At 45.3% G+C, this 25,827-nt stretch overlaps 1 protein-coding gene across 4 annotated transcripts in view; it reads right to left on the bottom strand.

Annotated features, from left to right (window-relative positions):
• LOC144128829 (glutamine synthetase, mitochondrial-like) overlaps positions 1–25,827 on the bottom strand; it is a 53,603-nt gene that overhangs the window by 9,261 nt on the left and 18,515 nt on the right. The window contains exons 1-7 of one of the 4 annotated variants that reach the window (XM_077662582.1): positions 25,545–25,662; positions 25,312–25,465; positions 22,957–23,124; positions 21,263–21,412; positions 20,622–20,749; positions 19,709–19,911; positions 16,136–16,581 (exon numbers count right to left, since the gene is read on the bottom strand). In XM_077662582.1, coding sequence (XP_077518708.1) covers positions 16,296–16,581; positions 19,709–19,911; positions 20,622–20,749; positions 21,263–21,412; positions 22,957–23,124; positions 25,312–25,465 — 1,089 coding nt within the window. In that variant the 5' untranslated portion in view covers positions 25,545–25,662 and the 3' untranslated portion in view covers positions 16,136–16,295. Of the gene's footprint in view, positions 1–1,301; positions 1,571–3,056; positions 3,127–12,413; positions 12,490–16,135; positions 16,582–19,708; positions 19,912–20,621; positions 20,750–21,262; positions 21,413–22,956; positions 23,125–25,311; positions 25,468–25,544; positions 25,663–25,827 lie in introns of those variants that run through there. The other 3 variants (XM_077662580.1, XM_077662581.1, XM_077662579.1) reach the window with 3 other exon arrangements.

Here is a 25,827-nt window from a genome sequence, read left to right as displayed (position 1 = left end):
CCGTTAACGAGGTTTATGCGTCGAGACATCTGTGCTAAGCGTTGACGCCGTCTATGCTTTCTCAGCGCTATTTTAGTGGAAAAACACGAATCCTGTGGTTCTGACCCGAGAACAGTCGTCTCTTGCGGACTGTGTGTCCGAGAATCGCGAGCGCTTCGTTGTTGTTGTTGTTCCCCTCACAAAATGGCGCGTACCCACGGCCATAACCAGGCGGTGACTATCCCGCGGCACTGCCCGCTCATCGTCGTCTTCTACGTTTTTCGCGCTGATGTGATTTTTGGTCGCAGGCTTGGCGTCTTTTTGCTAAGCTGCCACGCTCAAATGCCCACCTCGCCGTTTTCCTTTTTTCTAAAGCTTATTGTGGGCTCTAAAAATTTGATTTTTTTTTGTGAAAAAATAAAATAGTATAACTCTAGGTTTTATTCTTCGTTTAAACTACCATTTATTCATTCTACCAATGTCAATGCACTATCGACAAGCTACCTTTCGTTAAGCAAGTAACTGGGCGTTTCATTTGTTCCTATTTACCTCTGCATTATTCAGAAAGCTCCGCAGGACAGCAGCGCAAAAAGTTTATTTTTAGTTAACGAAATAATGCTATAGGGAGTTCTAAACCGAAACCTTGCTGAATATTTCATTTGGGTGAGGGTAACCCTCTCTGATCCACTTGACCCTTGGAAATGGGGCACACCTGAAGGCTTGACATTCACTAACATTTTAACCGCAATTAAACCAGTTTTTGCCAATTAGCTGCGACTCATGAGTTCTAGTTGCGGCGTTTGACGCCCCTCGCGGTTCTTAGTAGCCGCATTTGGTTTGGGTAAATGCAGAAATGTTCTACGCTCGGTGCGCTCTGCACAACTCCACGTTATTGAATTTATTCCTCTTGACTTCAATGTAACGCCTAAGCGCAGCTTCCGCATGTACCCAGTAAGCAACGCCGTGTAAGAAATAGGTAAAGGCCGCTTGCTAAGAACGAAGCTTGTATCATAAGTGCCCCTTTTGTTCTGTAAAGTGGACAGAGGCAGAAGACTCAGAAGTGCACTCGAAGAAGTCCTTCACTGCATGCGTCCAGAGAAAGTGTCGGAGCGCATAGGCTCGTGAAGGCGGGTCTACAGTAAAACTACATATGTAACTACATTAATCGGACATTATATTACCGTTTTATAGACTCTCTTTGTGGATTTATTAGAAAACATAACCTACACTCCTTATATATATGCTCTACGTCTCTATCCCATTTGTTTACGCTTAATAGGACACTCGTCGAATACAAAAAAAGTATACAGAGGCTTTCTCACCTTCCACACGCTTGGGTTCAAAGTCCAGAGTCTTGATCTTTGATCGGACTTTTTCTAGGGTTCCGTCGACAAAGACGTAGGTGCAGAATACAGCGTCATCGGGCTGCTCGAGATCGAGGTAGCGTCGCAGTACCGACTCCCTGCTTTCCGCCATCTCCGCCGGTGGCTCTCGAGAATGAAGCAACAGCCACCGAGAGCAATCGAGATAGGCGTGCACTGTCGAGGAGGGTCCGACTGCAGCACTTGAGCGGTCGGTCGGAGACAGGTACCTGTTCCACCACGCGGCGATGTTAGCGGGCAGTTAATGGTGCCGAGGTTACACCTCGTTTACGCAAAAACGAGGACAAGGAAAAACATTCCCGTGCAACACTTTCCTGGTAGCGCTAGTGGCATTGAAGGTATAGCTGGAGGTGCCGTTGGCCTTAGCAAAATTTTCCTGTTCTGTTTCGCTCGGTTTCAAAACACTAGGTGAAGGGGGGCAAGCCTGTTTTGAAGTCGCCAAACAGCACAGGCGACAACACATTTAAAGACCATTCTCTGATGCTTAGGTCGACTTGAGAGCAGCGCTTTTTACACGTGTTATTTGAAGCATTCCTCGCAAGATTTCTCACTCTGTGCTTCCTGATGTTGTTTGTAAACAGTTAGTAAAGCGTCAGCAACCTTATTACCTTTTTATCCGCCGCGGTGGCTCAGTGGTTTCGGTGTTCGGTCGCTATTACCAGGGTCGCAGGTTCGATCTCGGTCGTGGCAACCGTTCACTATCTATCACACTTTACATCTCTATGGCATGTAAGTTAGGGCGATTCACTTTCGCAGAACCTGGCTGAGCTGCCTCAAGTAATGTATATAGAACGCAAAGTTTCGCCACCGAGCTTCGATAGTCCTGTCTTTCGTGTGAGAAAGCATACCGAGCCACTGCTCAAGATTTGACGACGACCGTACGCGCCAGAAATCTGTGGCACCCACGTTTATATAGTTTGGGCAATATTTACTATCGCAGCAGGACAGCTTTCGAAAATACAAATAAGTTATATAAAGAAGACATGCTAGCACAAAATGCCAATAAATTACGGATAGGTGCAGCGGAAATGCAAGGAGGACAAGACACAAAATAAACAGTACGAGGGCTCCTCCTGTTTCCTTTGTGTCTTGTCCTTGTTTCATTTGTGCTGCACATATCCATGACATCTGACCTACTGGCCCACGCGAAGGTACTAACCAATAAATTATTTATTTTCATCTTTCAGAGCCTTAAACACGTGTGTTGTAATAGACAAAAGCTTCTGGAATGCAGGTTAGGCGTAAGTAATTTATTTTTCCGTTTGTCCCGATACCCATTCAGCTCGTATCCGTGTCAGCGTAAGTAGCATGCATGCCTCTTCAAGCATCCAACCTTTTCATTAAGCTAGTTTCGTTGAACTACGTGAACTGCCTGACAACACAGAAATTAATGTTTTTCATGGCTGCTGTTCATTATTGCCCATTAAAAAAGAACAGCGTAGGCTCGTCGCTCTTCTACTAGGGCGTGTAAGCAACAGCGATAGGCATGCTCTTTGATACAGTGTGCTTTCCAGAATTGTTATTTAAAGCTTCTTTAAACTGCGGTGGTGCAGCCACTGTTTGTCTACGAGCTGCGTTTTCACTTTCTGCACGCCACGTCTACATCTCTGTTTGCACTCATGTGTGCACGTTCAGAACGTTAAAAAAGTAAGGCGCAAGCTTAGCATGCTTAAGAGACAGAGGTGCGTTACTTACAGTGAAATCGTCGAGCAGGTAACGAAAGTGGTGCTGCGGCAGTCCCGCCTCTTGCAGTTGTTTACACCAGCTGCGTTGGAGAGGTGCCCAGGTGAGAACAGCTAAGATTTCTGTTTCATACTGAATACAACGGCGTTAGATGCGTTTTTTTTTTTTTTTGGGGGGGGGGGGGGGGGTAGATGCCGTGCCAACTGTTGAATTATCAATTTTTACTTTGGCGAACACGCCGGAAGGACTTGGAATGTACACTCGTCTAATTCTTTAACACTACCGCGCGACCATTGACCAGCCGCCTTGAAGAGCCTAATCACGTCACGGAGCGTTGAAACAAGTGGAAATAAGCGCATCTGAAACAAGTTCCTTGTCGCTTGTTTCACCCTTCTGCGCAGTGAAAAGGCCCTGACAAGGGCGCGGGGCGATAGTCGCGCTGTACTGTTAAATAAGTGGCCCGGTCGACAACCGCAGAAGCGTCCGTTTACATGTCTCGTGTTCCGGGAGGGGACAGCGAACTGTGCCTGCTATCGCGCTGCGACGTGGCGATAACTGCGACTATGATAATGCTAACACTTGCGTCAAAACACATTTTACTGACGCAGGCCTCTGCGAATTCGAAATAAAAGCCCTCGACTTCCTGTCGTGGTGTAGAACATTGAGTACTGCTTGCCATTCGCAGTCGTTGGGCGTGGAGTAGGACATATTTTTACCTGTTTTCCTACATCGGAAGCAGCAACAGTCTCACGCAACATGCAAGCAGAATTCAAGATATTACGCATCAGTTGGTCACGATGTTAGCGCTCATCTCACTACCAACGGTGGCCACCTTCCCCACCGGCCAATCCATGACCGCTAGCGCCGCAGCGCAGTCACCCCTGGCAGAGTGCAAAACTGTACAATAACGCTACTTGGAAACTTATGACCAGGAATAGTATTGAAGGTCTCGGTTGAAGCTGATCTCAGTGTGCCAATTCGAATCGCCTGGAGTAAGCACCCAATATACAATAGTGATTAAGGGGGATGGTTGGAAGGCGGCAAGTGGAGTGAGGGAAATCGTCCTAACCACCACCTGCCACTGTTTACAGGTGGAGGCGTCACGCAGGCGCTGCGCCGACTACGCCGGACAGTTTTCGCCTTTTTGCTCCTCCTGTAGCATTAGAAAACTTTTTTTTTCCAGAGACTGGAACAGGCTGTTGCAGTGGTTTTTAAACCTGGCTAACCCAGGCCTGCCTGGCCACACGGAGATCAGTGCATCCATGGCTTCTGCGTCTGAAAATTTACCTCCCCTCCCCCAGCTTGCTGGCACGAGCCGCATCCAAGGCCCACCAGTCAGAATGGGCGACCGCCACCACTATGAAACGAAGACGAAGTTGGACCGTGCCCCGAGAATGTGCCATCTTTTGATAGGCTAACAACAACAACAACAACAACAACAACAACAACAACAACAACAACAACAACAACAAGAGAAGGCGCGAGGTCTAGAGGGCTGAAAACCGCCGAGACTCAAAGGCGCCTTTGGTAATGTCAGACATGATATCATGATCAAACATTTACAGTAATGCAATTGCGGTGTAAGGGCGTATAATTATATAAGATAGTTTCTCTCGAACTGAAGAGTTAGGCTCATTGTAGGAGAAGTTAAGTCAGAGTACTCGAGACCGGGAAGTAGGGGCACGCCGCGGAGGCGCAGTGCTACCCCCCTTGGCTCTTCAGCATTGCCCCATTAGGACTACCGAACAGGCTGAAAAGCATACAGGGTGTCAACAACAACGCTCTGTATGTTGACGACGTTACAATTTGGACCTCAGGAGGGTCAACTGGGAGCATGCAGGAGAGACTACAATGTGCGGCGGCGGATACCGTGCAAGAATACGCTAATAGTTGAGGACTCCAGTGCGCACCGAACAAACCATAATTACTAATATCTATTAAGGGGACTCTGAAGGTATTATAGTATTTTCGTGGGGAGCGCAAATTGAAGAGGTACGACTTGCGAAAATCATAGGTCTGTTATAGACAGCAAGGACACTAACGGGGAAGTACTTAGGAGATTACAAGCAATAACTGAGAAAGTGGCTAGAATTAATAGTAATGTATCAAACCACAAGCATAAGTCTTTTATTGTAAGCAGGATCGCTTACACAGCACCACGTCTGAAATGGAAGAAAAGTGAGGCAAACAATTTGAACGTTCTGATACGCGAAGCGTATAAAAGAGCACTTGGTATACCGGTCAAAGCGGGAACAGTAAGATGGGCGAAGCATGGGCCTTCACAACAATGTGGCCGAAATTATTTAGGGCCATTCGATTTCTCAGAGGATACGGCTATCAGAAAGCAGGACGGGGAGGAGCGTACTGGACAGACGAGGGCTCCCATGCATATGGTCTACGGAGAACAGAGAGGACTCGGGAGATCAACTTAGAAGCAGAATCGAGGTGCGGCCCATTCCGAGAAAGGTGCACCTGGAATTTCATAAGGCAAGAAGAAAGGCTAGGGCAAAGGCCGTCAAGAGAGCATTTCAAGAGAATTGGCAGGACCGGTCAACGTGATAACAACCAAAGCATGCATGGATGCGGAAGGGAAATCAGTTAATGGGGCATCAATTCGATGCCAGGGAAATGGCCAGGTGGAGGAGGAGACGGTTGCCTTGGCGACGGTTTCCCGGAAGCTCTCATCTGTAATTACGGACTCCCAGACTGCATGTCGGAACTATACCAGAGGAAGGATTGGTAAACATGGCCAGGACACTCTCCGGGTGTTGGAAACTAAGGCGCTCATGCCGCTGACCGCACGCTTATACCCCGGGTCCCCCAACATTCGCAGGAACATTATTTAGAGCATTTATTCAGCTATAGGAAATTCCTCCAATATTTGAGATTAGCATGAAAAGTATACCGCTGAACAGGACAAAAATCTAAGCAGGGGGCAACGGGTCATCCTAAGATAATTGCAATCAAATACTTATATCAACCCAGTCAAATTCGGTTATATGTTTTCGAATTCGAACGATCCGCACTGCGCCTTCTGCGGTGAAGTGGCTAACTTATACCACATGTTATATGCATGCCAGAGCAATCCAGATTTCGGGAGAATCAATAAGCCAACAAATGAGGACTGGTAGGCAGCGCTCTTTAGGTAATACCCGGAAGACAAGCTTTGGCTGGTGAACCGGGCAATGAGGGCCCACCCAACTAACTTCGATTTATTCTGTTCATTGCGTGTTTTTCTCACACGAAGTCCAACGTCCAACAGAGGCCAACAACAAAACGTTGACTTTCAAGGGCTACCTGGTGCTTTTGGTCGCTACCGCCCGCGTACTTCTTAATAATATTGCTCATTTAAGGTGTTTACTGACTGCTTCGCATCATTTGCTGCAATTATGCTTGCATATTCCTTAGTGTTTTTTTTTCAATTTCCTATCCTGTTAGCATTTCTTGCGTCAGCACTTTGTTATTTATGTTGTGTGCGGTAGTGTGGCGAGTTGGGCGTGTTGGTACATAGTTTTCTGGAAAAGCAGCGCTGAACAGGCAAGGACAGAGACGAGGCGACAAGGACGGGCGCTCTCTTGCGTTCTCTTTTTTTACCTTTACATGCTGTCAGTTGTAATGATTTCTTCCTCTAAGGGAAAAAGAGTTGCCACACCGTAGTCAGTCACCAGCTTCTCCGTTTATGTCAAAGTAAATTTTTAAAAAGCTTTATCCCCAGATTGTTCCACAGCGCACTTCGGTGTTTCTAGAAAAAATAGCTTTTACAGGCAATTGTCTGCCTGAATGAATCGGTACAATGGAGGGAAGACGCACCCTGCACTATCATTTCCCGTGGCGCAATTCTCAGTGTGGTTGCTCTATAATTCCGGCACTTTAGAGAATGAACGCTGTGCCTCCGCTGTCTCCAAGATTTCCGAAGCCGATGTTGTGTTCCACCAGTGAAATTTTTTTCGTGTTTGGGGTTCTCTAATCGTAGTAGTTGCAATGATCATGCGCCCACCGCACGGGCCGTCTGTGAGGAGGAGCGCTGGCGTAAACTTTCTTTGACCTCTCCTAACATCCGTTAAAAATTTACATGGCTGCAACAGTAAACGCGAAATTCTGTGAATCCTCACATTTAGAGTAAACATTGTGCAGATATTTATTAAATATATGAGCCATTTCGCAACTTCTCTGGCCAAAAAGTTATTGCTTATATGTAACGGAAAGTCGCAGAGTGGTTCCAGTGTGATATTTCCATGAGCAATAATAGGAAGCAGTGCGCAGGAGTTGACCGTGGCTTTCTGCTCGCTGATCTATTTACCGGCGGGTCCTTATACCTATTAGGAAAAATGCTTCAGCAGTTAGGCCGGCTGAAGAAGTATTGGACTACTCCTTTGCCGCGCTACCAAGCAGATAATGGGAGCGCGCACAATTCTACAATGAGCTTATATTTAAGATGAAAAATTACTACCCGCGGGGACAGTGAAGACCCTTTGAGAATCTTGTCACAAATTATCTAGCCAAGGATTCGACGATAATTCCTATGCTTAGGCATTAGAAGAGGAAAATAATATTATATTCAGTGACTGTGCTGGTTCTGAACCGTAGCGCTCCATTTAAACTCGCTCAGTGACTGCAATCTAAATGTCTACCTGACCAGGTTTCACGCAACAAAAGCTTAAGTGGAAGCAAGCGTTGCAGTCCGTGCCTTTCAATTGCGGTTAGCCCAGATCCTCGCAAGTACTCTCACCGGGCGCAGGTCTCTCACCTACAAGGTCGTCTTGACAGTCGTGTAGCGATGCGTTCCACCTCCATTACTCTGAGTGCACCCACGTAGGAGACCTATCGCCATCGCCTTACACCTGCTTTTCCGATACCTGCACCCTGCATCTTGGGAGAGCTGGCTCGGCTAGTAAGAATAACGTTCGAGATCCCTGCGGTAACCCGCATTGGAGTAATGCGAAAGCATTGACGCCTCTTCGCCACTCGTCGCCTCTCTTTGGTTCCCTTTGATTATCTTTGCTGCTCTTTGCCCCTCGTCGCCTCTCTTTGCTCCTAGTCGCCTCTCTTCAGTCATTTTATTGTAAGCCATAAATTCATTACTTTGTTAATTATTTCAAGTCAAGTCAAGTCAAGTCAACTTTATTCCAGACATGTAAAGAGAATCACACGGCTGAGGAGTAGGGAAAAAAAATCCGCAATATTGCGGCTTGACAACGTTCCCTTCCCCTAAACTACATCGGCGGCAGGGATAATGAAAGCAAACAAAGCATACATACAAACATACAAAGCACTTAGTTCACAATTTGAACATAACAAAAAAGAAATCGAAAAAAATAAGAACGTACGGTTTATCCGCAACCGGAAAAGCAATCAACATAATATATCTTACATCACATACAAAAAGAAAAGGCATTTCAAAGCAAACGCATTCCAACACAAAGAGCAATCAAGGCATCGCAAAGGCGAGGCTAGCAAAAATTATAAAAATAAAGTTTTCATCTGTTGGTTCGAAGGTAAACTAACGGAAGAGCTGGGTAGACGAAATTGATTAAGCAAAGTAGGTAAGGCGTAATTTAGTGTCTGAAATCCGTAATTAGTGCGAGGACGTGGAACATACCAAACTTTATGATGGCGAGTTAGATGGGAGTGCGTATTTTCGCGTAAATTGATAGTTTCTTCTAAGAACGGCATTCGACGTTCGGACAAGGATTTGTACAGTTGGAGGAGGCGAAAATCATAAAACGAGGAAACTTTAATTATATTATATTTTGAGTATAAAAGCCCAGAAGACAAATAAGAAGGCACATTTGCTATTGCTTTCAGTGCGGTTTTTTGTACCGTTAACAGCTTGTTTTTATTGGTGGCAGTAGTGCTGCCCCAGATTAAGTTACAATATCTTATATTGGATTCGAACAGTGCGATATACAGAAGAAACTTGGTTCTCTCAGGTAGCATATATTGCATTTTTCTAAGAATTCCGACTGTACGAGACAACTTCGTCTGTAGATGCTCAATATGAGCATCCCACAGCATGTATTCATTAAAGTAAACACCCAGGGATTTGACTACCTTAGCCACTTTTATGTCAATCACCCCCAATCTCAGAGGATTTTCTATGTTATAATTCGTATTTTTGGCTCTGAAAAATACAGCTTTTGTTTTACTTGAGTTAACTAAGAGAGAATTTTTGATAGACCACAGATGCAGTTTATCCAAGACTTCATTTCCTTTTGCCACTAAGCCATTTACGTCTGAGCCAGTTAAAAAGAAAGTGGTGTCGTCTGCATACAATACATATTCAACTTCTTTATCTATATTTATTAGATCGTTAATATATATATTGAATAGCAGCGGACCCAGTAAGCTTCCCTGGGGAACTCCATGTTTAAGAGGCCTGTAAGCAGAGTGAAAATTATCGACAATGACAAACTGTTCACGGTTACTGAGGCAATTGGAAATTAAATTAAGCATCTTATCCCTAATACCGTATGCAGAAAGTTTTAAGAGAAGGGTAGTATGATTTATTCTGTCAAAGGCTTTTGAGAAGTCTACAAATATTCCCAAAGTGATCATTTTGTTCTCGATGTTCGTGAGAATGAATTCTTTTTGTCGGAGCAGTGCCAGTTCTGTAGATGAGTGCTGCCTAAATCCGAACTGTTTCACTGTAATGACATTATATTTTTGAAGGAAATCAGACAGGCGTACAAAAATTATTCGCTCTAAGCCCTTGGAAAATATTGGCAAAATAGATATAGGCCTGTAATTATTGAGAACACCTTTAGAACCGCCTTTATGTAAGACAATCACTTTTGCCTTTTTCAGTTCAAAAGGAAATACACCTGTATCTAAAGCTAAGTTATAAATGTGAGCTAAAATTGGACAAATAATATCTATAACATGCATAACTGGTTGCATTTTAATTCCAAATGGGCCTTCACATTTACTAACCTTCATACGCCTGAAGGCTGACGGTACCTCCGTGTCGTCACACGAAGTAAGGAAGAGAGTATTGGACTTATAATTGTCTATGTAATCAATAGCACTAGTATCATGTCCAGAATCTACAAGCGAAACGAAGTAGTCATTGAATTTGTCAGCTAGGTCTCTACCGGTAAATGTTTCGTTATCAATAATTAAACTGCTAGGCACATTAGATTGCTCCTTACACAACAGTGTGTTTAGTCTTTTCCAAACGATCTTTTGATCTTTGATGCCATAAAATAGGTTGATGTGATAGTCATTTTTCGCTTTTTTTAGGACAGCATTTAGTTTATTCCGATGTCGTTTGAAGACTAAGAAGTCTTCTGAGTCGCGACTTTTAAGGAATTTCTGATACAGTTTGTTTTTCTTTGAAATTATTGTAAGAATATGGGCCGTGACCCAGGGCTTGCGAGCCTTTTTAGCTGCTTTAACCGTCTTGTATGGAAAAAATTCTCTATAAATTAAAACGAACTGTTCTAAGAAAAAATGGAATGCTTCATCAGCATTTTTATATTTCAGTACAGGCCCCCAGTCAAACTTGATAACAGCACTTCTAAAGGTATCTAACGTGTCACAATTAATATGCTGCATTTTCTTTTGTATTTTCATGCTAGGGTTAGTATGTGTGACATCATAAGTACAAATTGCGTAAACTGGAAGATGGTCACTGAGGGAACTGTCAATGACTCCTGCCGATATAAGTACAGTCGACTTGCTGACAATTAACAGGTCAAGCATTGTTGCTGACGAGGGAGTTACGCGTGTGGGCAGTTTAATGACATTTTGAAGGAAATAAGATTCCAGAAGAAGCAGCATACGAGTTCGTCGGGGAGAATTTTCGTCTATATTATTGTTGAAATCCCCGCCTACAAAAATAGTGTAACCACAAGATGTGCAAATTCAAAGACATTCTCCATATATTCAAAAAATTCATCGATATTGCCATCTGGAGGACGATAAACAACAACAAATAGAATTCTGCCAGTGCGCACAGAAAGGATTTCGTAATGAGCTGTTGACGCAGTTATTTCATCTTCCTTCTCACAATGCATGCTATCTAACACTAGCAAGCAAACGCCCCCGCCCCGTCTACCAACTCGATTCAGGTGAAAGGTATGATAACCGCTAAAAGAAAAACCTTCATGATCGTTAAGCCACGTCTCTGTGATCATAACTGCAGTGTAATTGAATTGAAATTCGTTTAGAAACTCATGTAAAACTTCTTTACCTCTTGCCGATTGCAAATTAATATGCAAAAGTGACAATGCTGATTCTTTTCCAACAGTCGCATTCAGGTCACTTGGTTTGGAGTAGCTGTTCATGGTGGTTAGCAGTTTTTGTATTTAAAAGAAACACACTACAAGCAAGTGCTCTCACGAGACGAGCTTTGCCAGGTCATCCTCCACACGAACAATATGTGCGGATTCTCCATTAGTTCTTCGGACTAGAACTTTACCGTTGGTGTGCCAAGCGTATTCAAAGCCATTCTCTTTAGCCCATTCCCTGGCAACAAGGAGAAGCGACCTATTTCGCTGAGTAAGGTTCTCAGTGACAGATACCTTGGATTGCAAGTCTCTCAGTTTCTTGCATTTCTGAAGCCAGTTTTCTTTCTGCTGCAGCTGATAAAAACGAATGATTATCCCAGGAACCTTATCTGGCCTCGATGGCAGTCTGTGCAAGGCCTCAACTTCATGCAGATTCAGATTTGGAAGGTCTACTGTGCTACCAACTTCACTGATTTTCGAGAGCAAGTCTTCATTATCAGAGAACGGTACGCCATGAACAACCAAGTTGTGGCGTCTGCTACGCCATTCTAAATCATTTACTTCCAATTTGAGCTGCTGAACCTCGACATTATCATCACGGGCCTCCACAGCTTCAACTCGCTTCCGGAGTTCCTTCAGCTCTGCATCATGCCGAGCTACTGCCTGCAGTACTTCATCGTATTTGTCTGACATTAGTGTGATAGCTCTCTCGATGCCATCAACCTTTTCAGGGAGATTTTCTAGTTTTTCTAGTTAAGCATGGATTGCCGTCAAAATCTGGCGAGTGTCTATAGGTTGCTTATCTTTCCCGCTACCCGCTCCCCTAAGTCGAGATGAATAGCAGTTAGCGCACGACCATGTCTGAAAGAATGTTTCCGCTTTGTTTTTAGCCGCCGCATCTGTCACCCCAGAACACTTGCCTAGATGATACGAACCAGCACATACCGAGCACTGCATAAAACGACATTGAGCTGAGAGCACTTTCGAGCATGCTGCACAGTAGTTGTCAGAGCCAGACATGGTGAAATACAGGAGCAGTTCAAAAAACAACATATAACCACAAAGAACGCTGAGTGTTGCACGCTCGGCAGCGGCGGGAGCAGAATAAAAATCAACAGGTGAAGTAAAAGAAAAGACTAACCTGCAGTAGACGACAGAACAGTCTTTAGCACATCCGCTCCATGTCACCGCCGCTGCCGATGTGAGTAAAGTGGGCGTGTCGGCCAAAGCGCGATAAGTTGAAGAAAACAGCAGCGTAGTGGCGCCAGTGGTCGTGGCCTGCTTGTATCGCTACTCGTCCCGTGCACCTCGAAGACAGGCTGCAGCGCTCGGTGTCCCGTCAGAAACAGAGCTGCCGAAGATCCTTTCCGGCTTTTGGCAAAGGTGAAGCGATGGGAACTGCAATAGACGACAGAACAGTCTTTAACACATCCGTTCCATGGCACCGCCGCTGCCGATGTGATTATTTCATTCCTTAATTCATTCTTAATTCAGCTAATTCGTTACTTGTGTCATTTTATCTTTGTTCACATATTGATTCTTTAACTGCCCTAAATTATTTACTCAGCACCCATTTCGGGTTTTCAAATTTGGCGCCACACGTTGGCTCCGCCCACAGCTCCGCTTTTTCAAATTTCGCGCCACATGGTGCCCTAGCTCCGCCCACTCTTTCGACATTTTTGGCTCTAATTAATTAACTAATCAGTCTAAGGACATAATTTTTTTCTGCCGCATTCTCACATCCTCCTCTTTCGATACAACCATTCGTTTGACGCTAACTCTTCAGAGTTCCACAGAGCTGCTGCCGACACATTTTGTTGACACGTTTTGGTGACACGACCCCGCCAATATAGCCTATTAATGCGTTCGCATTAATAAAAACAATCTAACAACTCTTATTGTTTGCCATTCTATATACAGCACGCCCGTGACGGCTGAGCAAGGAGTGCTTTGTTTTCGTGTGACGAGGCGCCTCTTCACACGCAGCAGCCGCTTTATGTTTTGGCCGCCTTTGAATGTTCAACGCAGCTGTACGTGTTTCATTTCTCTCTAGTACTGCCTTTCGGCGCCGAAGCCTGCCAGAAAGTATAGGAAAGCAACGTGCGTATGAGCGAAGTTCATGCACGCAGTACATTCCGCTGCACTTGCGATCACCCGCAGCTGACTCATCGCGTCTGCATTGACCAAGCACCGAGCATTCGGGGTGCTCTATTAATAAATTCTCACGTCTTTAAAAATGGGTCATACAAACTTTCCTTGGTGGGGCATTGTGGAGTTTTGCGTAAGTAAGCTAATGGAGTGGTCATTTCGATGGAAGATAATTTTTAACTCGCTGTATAATTCAGTTGCCTTGGAAAGTGGCGCGTTTTCGTTTACTGCGTGGAGTACTGCCCAATGCTTTACTGTGAAGGGAAAAATTTATATAAGGGAGGCAGGTTTGCCGAATGTGTGAAGTCAAGCATATATCGAGCGCATGGTTCTACTGCCGACAAGCAAAAAGTGTCGGATCCTAGAGGGTAGCAGTGCAGGGCACACCTGGGACAGGTGGCGGGTGTCCGCATGTACGCGGCATCAAATACGTATCTGGCATACCTGGCGGATATTTATTGAAGAAGGAATACGCATCTATAGTAGCCGATAGTATAGTTAGCATACAACAGTGAGCTGAGCCTTCTTCAACAGCAAATTCCTCTATTTATAATAGTCACATTACAGAAAATAGTATCGAAAGTTTTGGTCCACATTTTAACCTGCTCCTTTACGCCATCTCCCTTCATTGGGCCTCTTCGATTTACCGCTCTCCGGGAGCCTGCTGGCTGCTAGAAAGCTCGCCCCTGACGGGAAAACGCTTCATGGTCACATGGGCTGGAGGCCACCGGAACCAAGCAACCGGCAATCACGGCGGCAAGCCAGTCACGGATCACGGAGGGCATATGCTCTACGTAGCTTCGCGTTCTGCTGCGTCTCCTATCTGCGCACGGGTACTGCAAAAATAGGCTACTTGAGATCGAAAACAACGACTTGAAGTTATTGAGGGCTGCCGCAGACTGCAGAACAAACAGCTGATCGACGACAACGCGAGTGCACAGTGTGCTGTGGAATCTTCAAGAAATCGTCAAAAACATGCGATGATCAATCGCAATCTAACGTCTTTCTGTCGAGACCACATCGGAGGAAAAAACTGCCCGTGCATTGCTCACTAGAGGACACTCCGTACTCTCGCATTATCACGTGTTTGTTATTATGAGCGGTATGACCACAGACGATCCACCCTGGTGATTGACTCTGCTGTGGTAGTTGCGATTTCTACGTTCGTGAACTCCTGAGGGCTGTAATCGGAAAATAAACGGGATACGTTCCGTTCAACTGTGGTCTGTCAGCCGCCCGAATTTGCTGCCGGCAAGGAATGCACGCATAATCTCAACAAATGCGATCAGCTGATTAAACATCCATCTAGAACAAGCGGGTGAACTGTACAAATTTAGTTGCGTATCGCATCTATACAGCTTTACCGCAGAGGACTGGCGCTCGAATGAAAGGCACTACAATCCGGCCTTGAATGCGCGTCAGCGCCTCATTTACCGCGTGTGCATGCATGATGCACCGCGCTGGTAAATTCTATCTTTCAATGATTCAAACGAGAGGAGATGCATGCGTACGGTTCTGCTCACATATTTTAGGCATTTGTGGCAGAAAGTTCGAGCATGAAGCTATACGACATACAGTTGGCCACGGCAGAGTCGGCACTCTCTTCGATCGGCTACCGTAAGTGACAACTGTGTGACCACATACATGACCGCAGAGATGCCTCGATCAGTATGCTCGTGAGGGCTTTTAATAAAGGGCATATTTCAATCAGTCAAGCGTTTCTCAAACCTTATCCGCCTTTCCATATCGCAGAACGCAATTAAAACCATTCGCTCGTGTGTCACGCTCAACTAACACCTCGCCAAGCACGTTCAGCACATGCATATATGCGCGCGTCTGAGCGCATACTCCGAGCTGGAATCTGCGGCCGCTCTCGTGAAAGGCCTCCAATCCCATCTGCCAGGCGCACGAAATTAACAGCCGAAAAATTTTGTGAATAACAACAATGCGATCACGATATGAAGCGAGAATTTGTGCTTGCGAGGTGGTTAGACGATCGAACTGCGATCACGCACACGTACGCAAAAAGAAATAGATAAAAAGCGAGAACTACCGCAAAAGGTGTCATTGCAGGCGGCACAGACGATATGCGTAGTCAAACAAGCGCCTGCACCACGCAGAACATCGCATGAAGAACCGCGGTCCTTCTAGTCCACATAAAATGGCCGCGCGCGCTTCCCGCTAGCATACCACCCCTCCGTCGTCTGCTAGTAGCCCGAGCGCTGCCAGCACAAAATTGTCCTGGCGAGTCTGGCTGCCCGCTGGCAGCCCGAAACCGCCCAGCCAGAGAAAAACGAACGCGTTCTGGGCAGCCACCGGAAGTGTGCGGAGCAACCCAAGAAAATCGCCTCTGGCAGCCCGCGGGCTGCCAGAGGCGGATAATTGAAGAGGCCCATTGCACTAGAGGGGCCTGGACAACAGGTTAAAGAAGAATAAAGAATGTGCACCTTGAAGTTAACTCTGCAATTAACAAAGAGCAGTCACATTGTTTGCGCGGTCACAAATTGCTCTTTTTTTCCGCAATGTGTATTTTCAGAAATAAAGTACCGAGAAATGCTAGTCTGCTTATTAAATAAGGCTGCCCTTTCATTCCCCTGACTCCTCATTGTCCAAGAAAAACCGCCCGCATAAAAGCAGGGAAGAAAAAGACATGCGCTTAGGAGCTAATGGCAGATACAGCACACAGCAGTAAAGTGATACTTGTGGAGTCAGAAATTTACTTCTTTTCCATTGTCATTTATTTTTTCTAAAAGGGGTAGTAATGGCAAGTGCTTCTCCTCGTATTTTCCTTAGTCTGTATGTCGCTGGTTCTTCAACATCCAACGCACTTGAACCCTTCTGAGCATGTGAACAGCGGCGGAGCCACTGTGCATCCTCAGCTCGCCAAGCACAGCGTCTCGACAAGGGCTTGCATGGCCCTGTATGGCTCTACATTGGCTCCTGGCCTGCGGTCTTCGAAGAACCCTCTGCCGTTTTCCACAGTCCGTCTGGGTACGCGCACGCACACCATCTTGTTGAAGCCAGAAACAAACTCGCGAGTCGGGGTCGCCAGCGCCTCCACTTTCAGGCGCTGTTGGTTTGGCTCGCTTTTCCTGGGGTCGTAGGCGGCAAGGTGCTGGTCGTTCTTGAGCTTTAGTTTCTCCAGCGCTTCCATGATCCACCTGAAATAATGAAGGAAACACCTTTACTTGTAATTACTTAATCCTCTCGCTCAGTGACCCTCACACGCTGAATTAGTTAGCGAATCAATCGATGGAGGCGTAAGTATAAATACAAAAAAAGGAAACAGGAAAAAGGGACACTTGTGTAGGGGAACATGAACACGTTCTTGCTACATTTCGCGATTTCAATCATGCTGGCGACCCCTCAGTTATTGATGCATTGTCTGATCGCTTTGACACTTTTGAAATAGTAAGCATGACGAATGCCGCAAATGCTTTTGTTACGTATTTTGAAGCTTTTGTCACCTCGTGTATTGAACACTTTATTCCTATGAAAACAAAAATAGCAATTCTAACATTCCTTAGAAGAACAGAATTGTATTAATCTTTCGCGTCGTGTTCGTAGCCTTAGATGATTAAAGTGTTCCCATAATAGCGTACACGTTATGCATGTTCACTGAGAAAAGGGAGGAACTCCGTGTAAAAAACAAGTCAGCTAAGATTTCTATAGTGTCCAACTGCCAATTTCGTATGCAGACGACTGCGTCTTACGTGACGTAATTTCATCTCCCCTTGATCATATTCGTCCTAACGATTCATTCGTCAGATTTTTCCGTTGTTGTTAAGCATGGCAAATGAAGATTAATTTCCGTTAGACCGTCGTTATGTCCTTCCCTAAGAAAAATTGTTCGTCCTTTTTTCCAGCTACTAATTTAATAATAATTCCCTTCAACTAGTTTTTGAATACAAATATCTCTGTCTCACTTTCACTACTAACTTATCCTGATCGAAGCATACTGAATCCATTACGAATGAATCTCCACAAAAACGGAGCTATTTACGTCGTAAGCTGGCTAATCCTCCGTTCGACACTAAATTCCGTTCGACACTGTCATATAAAACACTTATCCGTTTCGTACTTGGCCGTGCTAGTATAATCTGAAATCCTCACAAGCAGTGCGAAATAGCCAGAGTTGAAACCATCGAAGGAAAATCGATTTGATTTATCTGCCGCCGTTGTGAATACCAGTTCTGGCCGCCGTCAGTCATGTTTACTTAACATAACATTACTCGCTGAATACGGGTACAACACTGAAATTTTTTCACGGCATTATGCATCAGTCCTGTTGCCTCTCCAGTAGCGAAAACATCGCCAATGCTTAATTTTCATCTAGTAGAAGAGATCAATAGCTTAATATTACACCTATTTATGCGCGTGTAAACACTTTCAAACACAGTTTTTTTTTTTCGCAATACAACTGCATCTTGGAATTCACCAGCGAGTGCCAACCGTTCCCTTGAAGTTAATTTTGTAGCGATAGCTACATGACGGTAGCATTTCGAGCCTTCAGCGTGGTTGGTCACCTGGTGCGGAGCAGCTGCCGGCGGCGCGGCGCCGTGGCTGATCACGTGGCTCGTCACGTGGTTGGTCACGTGACCATGTTCCACTCGGCCAGCTGTAGCTATCGCGTCACTCCAGGTTTAACCAGAGCTACACCACCGCCATTTTTTTTTGTGTGCATGTTATCATCATTGTCCCTGATTTGCTTTTCCGTATTTTTGTATGCTCCTGTATTTTGTTCTATTCTTCCCTCCTGCTATAGTCACATCGGTGATGCAGTATGTGCAAATAAAACTGAAAGCAAAAATCTAAGGGAGCCCTCAACAGGAGGTTGAAGCGTTTATCGCGTTTTTTAGGAACTCGTAGCTCTTTACACCAAGCTGCACTCAACTGGTCTGCCTTCATGTCTTTTCTACTCCAAGACAAGAACACAGTAATTCGGAGGGTTACTGTGCGAGAGAACGAAAAGTTTGTAAAGTTGCACAGAACTATTTATTATGAGTGTCGTTTGATATATGCGGGCGTACGGCTCCTGGCTGGTGACGAGGTGACGACAGCTGTCATGACTGCACCACTACACTAGGCAATAAAAACGGACTTTGCGCACACATGACAGCAGATCTGTGTAACAGCTTCACATTCTCAGACGCTGTACACAACATCCCACAGCACAACGTTCATTCCGCATACGTGCGAAGAGTTCTAGACGCTTTACTGATTTCTTCCTGACGTATAATCAGCATCATAAGCCTAACTACGGCCACTGCACTGGAAAGGCCTCTCCAATTTACCCTATCTCTCCAATTTACCCTATCCCTCCAATTTACCATATCCTTCACCATCCGCGGCCACCTTATCGTCGCACATCTCTTAAAGGGGTAGAAACAAAAAGGTTTTGATTGTCCCTTTTTTTCTTTCCCTTGAAAGGGGCCTCCTAACCTCTAAATCATGAAAATAAGTCCGAAACGTGCGCAGCCTGAATAATTAATTACAGATGATTTTGTGCATTCAGTATCGGTCTCGGTCGGCTGCTTATCCAGCACTACCACATTCCTAATGACGTCGGCGGCAAGCATTGCTTGTTCCTCTGAACAACGACTGTGTTCGATGACGGGAAAATAATCGGAGAAAATGCACCTTGACTCCACGCGGTGCGCGTGGAAATGCCGAGTGGTTCCTCAGACGGCATTATGTTCTACTCAACGCCTGCGACTGAAACTTGCTAGAAGGCATCTTCTTAAGCCCGTGAAACGTATAATATTTTCTGTTTCTGTACACCTTTAATATCATCCTCCCCCCTGACAGTCGGTAGCCCTGGCTCGTTTGCCTTCCCTTAGTATCTATTCGGCTACATAAAGGGACGATCAGTTATCTCCTTTTCGCATTACATGCGGTGCCAATGTCTATTTCTTCTTCTATGATGTCAGCTAATTAACTCCCTGTTTTTTTCCTTGACCCACTTTGTTTTCTTCGTGCCTCTGAAGGTTACGCCTATCATTTCGCTTTCCATAGCTCGCTGCGTGGGGCACAACTTAAATGCAAGCCTTTTTTTAGCTTCCAAGTTTCCGTGCCATAAGTCGGTAACACCAAGATATGCTACTATGCAGTTTCCTCTTTAGAAGTACTCTGCAGCGGCTGTTCGTGACCTGCGAGTACCTGCCTAATGCAAGGCACCAAATTGTTATTCTCCTAGCTATTTCACTGCCCTGGTCCCGATCTCTACTATCACTACCTGCCACGGCCACTACCTCCCTGTCATGGTGCATATCATAACTCAAGTCTTACTCGAGGCCACCTTCACCGCGCGAGGCCTTGGTGCTGAAGTTGATGTGGCCCGCGGAGCCAGGCACTTGGTTGTTCCTGAAAGGGCATGGTTCGAAGCTAACCACGACGTCGAAGTCTTCGGCCACCCGTTGCAGGATGTAGCGGGAGATCCAGAGGTGGTCGCCCGCTTCTACACCGGGTAGTGGCCCAATCTGGTACTCCCACTGAAAGAGCAGGTGCGTAGGATAGGCTTAGAAAACGAAGAATATAATGCGTCATACTCGGTAAAAAAAACAGATTTACATAGCACCTTACAGACGACAGGAAAGAGTTTTAGTTTAGAGCTGCACACCAAAGCAAGGCATTATGGCATACTAAGGGCTGTTGCCATTCATCAATTTGGCGCTAAGTGTGGAGCTGTTTCGCCTAACATTCACCTTCTGGGTTGCCGTTTGCTGGCTATGCTGTGGTAGACACCATTTTACTTCTTGATACGTTAATTTATTTACCGCCACTTGCTAGAAGGTGAGTAACACCAATGACAGGAGAAGTACTGTGGTGCAAAAGGTGCAGTACGAACGCGACCAATAGTAAACATATATAGAACAAAACAGACATTCACTGCGTCCCTGTATGTCTGGGATCATGAATATTTTCACCACTGCGTTATTCGTTGTGCGCCTATTACGTCATGACAAGTGCCTGCGCTGGAGCCACCTGTTGAGACTAAATTCCAACAAGCGATCCCAATATAGGAACTTGGCGGAGCACTAATTTTGGGCGGCTAATGTTCAATATCGTATGGCAGTGTCCTTCCTAACTCAGTCTCCCTAAAGTTCTGTCGTGGCTCACATGTTAGAGAAGATGTCTGTCAGTAAAGGCCCTCATTCGCGAGATATATTGTTTCGTCAATTGAAAATGGTCCGTGCTCTACCTGCGAGATGGTGGCTTCAGCGTTGGTTCCATGGAACTTGACGCCAGCGTAAGCGCATGCCTTGGCATGCGCGTCAGCCACCTGTCGGCCAGCGATGTTCTCGGCTCCAACGGCATAGAAGTAGGTTTCTGAGGAGTCAAAATACATGAATAAAGAGAGCTCTCCAAATGCTTAACGAGATACGCAGCATTTAGGCTCAAAGTGAAGGGCTGGGCACACAAGATGTCCCGTTATTGGCCTCTCTAGCCGAATACAATGACAGCGACACCGCATTTAGGACCCGTATTGTGAGTGCCTCGAGCATTGGTATATCACGGTAACCAGGATAATACGTTACATATAAGACGCCAGTCACGGTGACGTACGAGCTGCTTTGCGAACGCGGTTCTTCAGTATCACGTTTACGCCATAACAGTATAGCCGCTGCAGAGAGTTTTCCGTTGCAGGGGTACTTTAAGATCTCAGTTTTCAAGTTACTTATGTGTTGTGCAGTTGTGACTTATTTTCATTTCACTCGAGTCTAACTTTTGCACTCAATCAAGCGCAATCGCTGTGAGTTTCATCGTGGCTTTGCCTTTGGTTCGACTGACCACCTCGATTAATTGTGGTGCATGCGTGAAAGAACGGAAGTGCGGACTCACGACAGCGCTTCAGAACGTGATCCTTTCCAGACCAACCGATGGGAACGCCATCTCGACCCAGAAGCACGTACTCCTGCTCGATGCCAAACCAAGGCTCTTGGTGTTTCGCTGCTTCCATTGCTTCCTTGCAGGGGTGGCGGGTGTTTGTTTCTGAAGAAGTATGACTTCATGTATTTAGATAAACTTGCCAAGTTGGAGTACAGAAAGCAAGAGAGACAGAGCTGAGAAGGAAGAGTGGGTAGATTAACTAGGACAAGGTACATGGTTCCTACCCCGAATTTCCTGTCCTGCATTCGTTTTTCAACTAGTTTTATTTTTATGTTAAAATTAGCAGCGCACCAAATGGGACAAAGTTGTTGCGCCGCTAATATTACGTCATGTACCAACCTGCCCCACTAATCACTCTCTAGGCGCCTTTCTCTTTATCTTACAAGCTGTTGTAGGTTCCAGTTAGAAAGAGATCAGCAACTCATTACCATCCCCTCTTGCATATACGCGCCTGAAAAAAAAAAATCAACACAAATTTCTGAGAAATCGGTGCAGCGTTCATTCGTAGCCGCATAGCAGCGCTAAAATTGATGCTAAGGATTCGCTACTATAATTAAAAGCTCTGTGTATCCGTGGTCTCTCTTTTCAATCAAAATGAATCTTTATTTGCAGCTGCAATACCTATTCCTTGCTAATTACATGTACTTGAGTCTTTAAAAAGCTGGACAATTTTAGTAGTTCTCTTCATTTACTTATTTTTATACCAAAAACAGGGTGAGGCCTGAATGAAAATTTAAGCTAGTCCACTCGGCCGAGGTTCGAGCACACACCCTCGCAGATGGCGCACATCTCAAAGTGAAACTGAATATCACGTACCGTTGAGCGCCCTAACGGCTTGTTACGACATTTTTTTTCTTTTCTTGCTTGTTTTCAGTGCAACTTCGTCTCCGGTGATTTTAACAGAACTAGCCCGGTCACTAGGACAAAAGCTAGGTTTATAAATAGTAGGGCGCACAAAAATTGGATTTTCTGTTGTACGTTGGGACAAACGCTCTCACAACGACACTTTTCTAGCGTCATTTTGAAGTTGGCCGTAGAATCATGACGCAATATGGGGACAAGGACGAAGCGAGACACAATCACAGCACTCACTTTGACAGCATCGTGTTATGGCGAAGCTTTCTTTTTATATTTGCGTCCCTTTCACGTTGACGGCCGCCTAGTTCCATCTGTGAAGACAGCTAGTGACTGATCGCTATACGTACGTAAAACGCAGGTTCACATCGGGGCTGTGTTCATGTGGCGTCGCATGGTCAATTTTTTGTTTGTGGTTTCCTCCCATGGCAGGGCACGGTACTATGGCCCAGGTTTTCTTGGCAATAGGCGTACTCAAATAGCATGAATGACGTGAAGGGTTGATGGGGGACGGAGAGGAGGCAGGAAGGAGCGCGCTGCACTTATTATCAGCACAACTTAACTATATCGAAAACTAGTTCATCGAGGCACGCTTTGACGCGTCCATTGAAGAAGCCACATGCGTTGCGCTTTTTAGGGCATACGTGCGGCACACTTCGGACAGTGGAGCAGACAATGCACTGCAACTTGCTTTCTGCACTGTAGGTTGCTACTATTAATCTTCAACACCCACTCGCCGAAATTTGTTCACCAGTTCAGTTACCCAGGAGGTTAAGAAATATTTTTTTTACCGTTTGGTTTGTGGTCCGCGTTGAGAAGTTCGCACAGAGCTAACTTGTTGCGTCCCTTGAGGAAGGGATCCCGAAATATAGCTACTGGGACCAGAGAGAGTTCCGATTCATCTCCTGCGTCCGGCCACTGATCAGTCCCTAGACCGCAGAACGTAGCTTTCGGGCACTCTGACATGAAAAAAAAAATGAAATGAAACAGAAATGAATGGTAATTCGACTTTCTCGAAAAAAACATAACGTAACTGTTGTAAGCAATTTCCGGTCAACTAAGTAGTTTTTACAATGTATGCGCTTCGATGCATATAATATTACACTAAGGCAAAATCTAAAACGCAAGAATTCTTGACAAGGCACCTGCCGCCATAGAACAACGTTTAAGCAGCTGGAGGTATGTAACAATAACTGGAACAGCCGGTGGATTAAGGTTGCATGATGGCTAGCTTATATTTCCGACCACAAAAGTAAACTGGTAGTCTGTGTAATCTGAAGGACAACATGATTAGGGTGCGACTTGTGGAGCAATGATCGTAATGTTCCAGTAGTGGTAAATAAAGTTTATCAATAGACTCAAAGTGAAAGGCAACTGGCAACTTTTGCTCACGCCGACCAAATTCTATCGATCAATGTGTTTGTTTGTTTGTTTGTTTGTTTGTTTGTTTGTTTGTTTGTTTGTTTGTTTGTGCGTGCGTGCGTGGGAGCTGGACGTCAATGCGAGTTCCGTCGGTGTGTTTCTGAGTACTTGAGTACGTGAGTATATTTTGCACGCGCGCTGACCTGCGTATAAGCTACTGAAGTCGACAACACTGCGCGACTAGCAATCAGAGGTGTAAGTCTGCAGATCTACTGGTTGCACGTTCCTAACCGCCACGTGAAATACAAGAGATGCAGGATAGTTTAAAGAAACAAAAAAAAACATTTACCAGGTTCATAATTCGTTGAATTTCCGTCGAGCTTAAACTAGTAAAAGTTAAATTAAAGTAATACAGTTTTACGCACAAACAAATATCGGTTCAAAGACAATTTTGTCGTCGTGGTCCGCTCTGAATCGGTGCTGACGATATGAGATTATTTAACGTGCGTCTAATCTCAGAACTCGAAACCTTCCGCACTTAATCACAGCAGAAATGTGGCCGCTGCGGCTAACATGGAGCCGGAGACCACGTGCTCAATATCAGAGAGTCATAGTAACTGCTCAGCTGGGACGGATTGCTTGTAGACTTTCAAAATGTAGACCACTGTGAATTTTAACGTCGACGGTCATTTGCCGGGAGTGAAAAAATGGCGAAACTTTCCCAGAGGAGCAATCTGGGGGCAGATGGGCTACCTAGGTCAAGTTACCTTGTGACGTCATCACAACCTGCCCATCGAGTTGTGAGCAAACTAGCCTCTGTCGCAGGTGGAAGTACTATTAATGACTGGTCGCGGGAGGTTGCTCCGGAAGAGCAACCTAGCTCTCACAAGCCCCACCGGTGGAAGCACCTTCCATCGCAGGGCAGTGGTGCATCGCTTAACCGCTGCACCAGGAGTGGTATGAGGACTCCCAGCGATCTATGACTTTTGAAGTAGAGAATGACCAATTTCATATATATGGGCATTAAACTATTAATGCTATCGCGTCATATCTTTAAGGCGGAGCTTAAGCGTCTCTTCCAGTTTTCCTGTGCGCTCACTTTTCAGCATATTGCATAAACATAAATAAAATTCGAAGCGATAAAAAGGGGACGAAATCAGCACCGCTTAGGGGAGCATTTAAAATGCCTACTATCCTGTTCAACGTGACTGATGTTTCATTTTGCGCCGAAAAAAAAAAAAGAGGCCAAAACCACGCAGCTTTCCGGTTTAAGTAGATTTGTAAACATTTTTCTTTTTTAGAAGAAAATGATGAAACGAGACTATCTGCTAAAACATTGTGCGTACTCTGTTTCCTGTCTTGTGGCAAGAAGTGTAATTTTTCGTGATGAGTCTTCTTGCAAATCTATTTTTTTAAATTAATCTACCACTGATTCAGTTGCTTGCCGCGCGATACAGCTAAACAACGTGTTGATAGTTCCCAAGACCAATTTCTAAAACAAAATGGTCGAATTAAGCATACCTGAAACATTGCATAAGCTGGACCCAGAGATTAAGAGGGTAAAAGGTAAGCATACAAACTTAACGAAATAATGTCAACAGCAAACTCGTACAGAGCCGAGGTGTTGAATAGAATCATATTAGATACCGTTTGTTCGTAGGAAATACAAGCTCCAGCCTCTCCTCTTCGAGTATCAGCAAAAGCAAACGACGGGTTTCATAATATGGAGCGAAATTGACAATAATGGTAATAAAGTTATAAAACTAAGCGACCAAAAGTAGTACCTGCAGGAGACGATGGTTCGTAGCCCAGCACCAGCATCTTGGACCGGAGGGTCTCCAGCGATCCATCGACGAAAACGTACGTGCAGAACACTTGGTCGCTGGGTTGCTCGAGGTCCAGGTACTTCTTGAGGATATCTGGCCTCGGCGCTGCCATCTCTAATTTTTAATAGAGTAAGCGTTATCCAACGGGAAAAAAGTCACGAAGTTCGCAGCTTTGGATGACAGACGCTCACCTTTCCTGTACTTTTCGAAAGCTTAGAAGGATTTGGTGTAGAACCGTATAGATCAGCGGAAAGTAACAGTAACGAAGTTCCCGCCGAGACGCACAGATGCAGTCCTTGGCAAGGATTGAACCAACATTCCGCTCTTATACCGCAAAAACTTATCTGCGACAGCTGGAGTCAAGTGCTGCATCACATCGCCCATGATAATAGGCGGCGCGTGCACAGCCACAGCTGCGCAAAACGAGCTCAAAATATTTGACAACTCATTTGCTCGAACTGTCCTTTTTTTTTG

Source organism: Amblyomma americanum, chromosome 4 (genome assembly GCF_052857255.1).
Source record: "Amblyomma americanum isolate KBUSLIRL-KWMA chromosome 4, ASM5285725v1, whole genome shotgun sequence".
NCBI classification, from domain to species: Eukaryota; Metazoa; Arthropoda; class Arachnida; order Ixodida; family Ixodidae; genus Amblyomma; species Amblyomma americanum.
The sequence above is the reverse complement of the archived record's forward strand: the minus strand, read 5'-3'. Positions and strand labels throughout refer to the sequence as shown.